General features: G+C 47.2%; 1 protein-coding gene and 1 long non-coding RNA gene across 2 annotated transcripts in view; one reads left to right on the forward strand and one right to left on the reverse strand.

The window, feature by feature from the left end:
• The window catches only part of LOC102670609 (sodium/potassium-transporting ATPase subunit alpha), a 123,004-nt gene that overhangs the window by 11,233 nt on the left and 109,254 nt on the right, over window positions 1–2,517 (reverse strand). The window contains exons 5-7 of the mRNA XM_006611329.1: window positions 2,153–2,517; window positions 1,703–1,939; window positions 1,207–1,508 (exon numbers count right to left, since the gene is read on the reverse strand). The exon at window positions 2,153–2,517 is cut by the window's right edge and continues 30 nt beyond it. Coding sequence (XP_006611392.1) covers window positions 1,207–1,508; window positions 1,703–1,939; window positions 2,153–2,517 — 904 coding nt within the window. The remainder of the gene's footprint in view (window positions 1–1,206; window positions 1,509–1,702; window positions 1,940–2,152) is intronic.
• The window catches only part of LOC116185034, a 14,252-nt gene that overhangs the window by 9,276 nt on the left and 2,459 nt on the right, over window positions 1–2,517 (forward strand). The window lies entirely within an intron of this gene.

Below are 2,517 nucleotides of genomic sequence, written 5' to 3' on the forward strand. Positions count from 1 at the left end.
GAAAGAATTTTTTATACAATTGGCGAAAATGTAAAATAAGATAAATTCTTGTGTTGTGTCGTGCATTTGAAATTCAATCAGCATTCTTGCGACTCAGTGAGCAACATGTGATGAGAAACGCAGAAAAGGTAAGCAAAAAATCAAAACTGAGAGAACTAAATCGATAGGAGCAACGAGGCGGGATGGTGTACGAGGGATGAAGGGATTCGTGTGGAGGCGGTTTTTTTCGTTCGATCATCGTTTCGACGATCCTTCCAAATTCCGTCCAATTCTCTTCTTTTTTTAGACATTTGTTATATATATATAAAACCTCGTGAAAAATGAGCTGGAAAAAATGTAATTACACCTGAAATCACGAGTATTCTCATTCTAATTCGAGATCCGAACGAGATCGTTTATAAAAATATATATATATATATATATATATTTGTACATATACTCTAGAAAAACAATTTTTTCCAAGATTAAACAGAGAAATAGGGAGAAACGAATCTCGATCAGAAGGAGGATCCTCGCGTCGATAAGATTCGATGTAAAAAGAAAAAAAATGATCTCCTTTAAAATTCCTCCCGATCTCTTCCGCAGAGGAAACGCGAAATTGGCCACCTAAATTAAATTAAAACAAAAAAAAAAAACAGTTCGTGATGAGACTAGCTTCCAATCGTGCCTCCTACGGGTCGATCTGGCGATACTGCGATTACCCGGGAGCTCTATCTAAACAACAACAATTGTGCTCCGAAAAGCTGTATCTTTTCCTCGGGAATGGAAAGAGAAACCTTTCGTTGACGAGGTTGTCACGGTACGGATCACGAGGCCTTCTCTTCATTATATCCGACTCGGCATGCTCGTACGCCAACGAAATAGCCGGCACCTGGCAATCATTCCGTTTTAAACAACGACAATAATTACAATAATCGAACAATATCCGTTCGTATCCAGCCCCGTACGAACAACACGCGTGCTGAAAATCTTGAAATTATCCTCGTTCGAGATGCGAATACATCTCGTCTCGAAAGATCCCGATCGAAAAAACTCCTCCTCCTCCTCCTCCTATTTTCGTGGAGGAGTGTCGTCGAGGACGAATTCGAATTGGAATTTCGACACCGCGCCTCGGCCCCCTCTGAAGGGAGGGGGATGATCGATCGATGGGGCGCGATCGAGACGAGAGGTCGAAGAAAACGGAAGGCGAAGCAACGTGTTACTCACCATGTCCGTTCCCAGATCGATGCAGAGAATGGTGACGGTGCCGAGGGGCAGAGGGATGTCGCATAGGATGAACGCCAGGAAGGGTGAGATCTCGGGGATGTTCGAGGTGAGGGTGTACGCGATGGACTTTTTCAGGTTGTCGAAGATCAACCGGCCCTCCTCGACACCGGTCACGATCGAGGCGAAGTTGTCGTCGAGCAGAATCATGTCGGCCGCCTGCTTCGACACGTCGGAGCCAGCGATACCCATTGCTACGCCTATGTCGGCCTTCTTCAACGCGGGGGAGTCGTTCACGCCGTCGCCTGGAACGAACGAGACCGAACAACGGGGGGTAATGTCCCGTTTTTCTCGAATATTTCTATATAATAGACAAGGAGAGAAGGAAGAAAAGGGATCGATTTATCACTCGATTATTCTAAAGGAGGTTTAGAAGGAGGATCAGTGAGATTGATGATCAATTTATGAAATCGGTTATCGATCGATTAATTTGACGTACCGGTGACAGCGACGATAGCACCCATTCGCTGGCAGCCTTCGACGATGATGAGCTTCTGCTGAGGCGAGGTACGGGCGAACACAATTTCGGTGTGGTACCTGAGGATCTCGTCCAGTTGGTCGGAGTTCAGTTCCCTGAGTTCGGTTCCGTGGATGACGGCGGCTTTGGCCTCGCGAGGATTGACTTCGGATACGGGGATATTCAACCGTTGAGCAATGTCCTCGACGGTCTCGTTACCTGAGAATCGCAAACAACATTTTCATTTTCTTTTCCCTTCCAACCAAAAATCCTAATCTTAACCCTACTCTAAATTTTCAGGGGTGGAAAATATCGCAAAGTATCGGTACAAGATATCGAAGATATCAGCTATTACTACTACTATCGCTATCACTACTTATTCGCTATATAAGACACGTCCGTTTTCTGAGAGAGTAATCGGGAGGAACAGACCTTCGGAGATGATGCCGACAGATTTGGCAATGGCTTTGGCAGTGATCGGATGGTCACCGGTTACCATGATGACCTTGATGCCGGCGGAACGGCACTTGGCGACCGCGTCGGGCACCGCAGCCCTGGGCGGGTCGATCATAGACATCAGGCCCACAAAGCGGAGTCCGTCTACCGGGAAGTTCGGGTCGTCGCAGTTGAACTTGAAGCCGATCGGGAATTTGTCGGACGGCAGTATGTAGTCGCAGAAGCCGAGCACGCGTTCACCAAGGCCGCCAAGCTCGAGATAGGCGTTGTTGAACGCCTCCTTCATCTCCTCGTCGAGCACCTTCTCCTTCCCGCCGATGAATATGGTGGAGCAACGGTCG

This window comes from Apis dorsata, unplaced genomic scaffold (genome assembly GCF_000469605.1).
Source record: "Apis dorsata unplaced genomic scaffold, Apis dorsata 1.3 scaffold_87, whole genome shotgun sequence".
Lineage (NCBI taxonomy): Eukaryota > Metazoa > Arthropoda > Insecta > Hymenoptera > Apidae > Apis > Apis dorsata.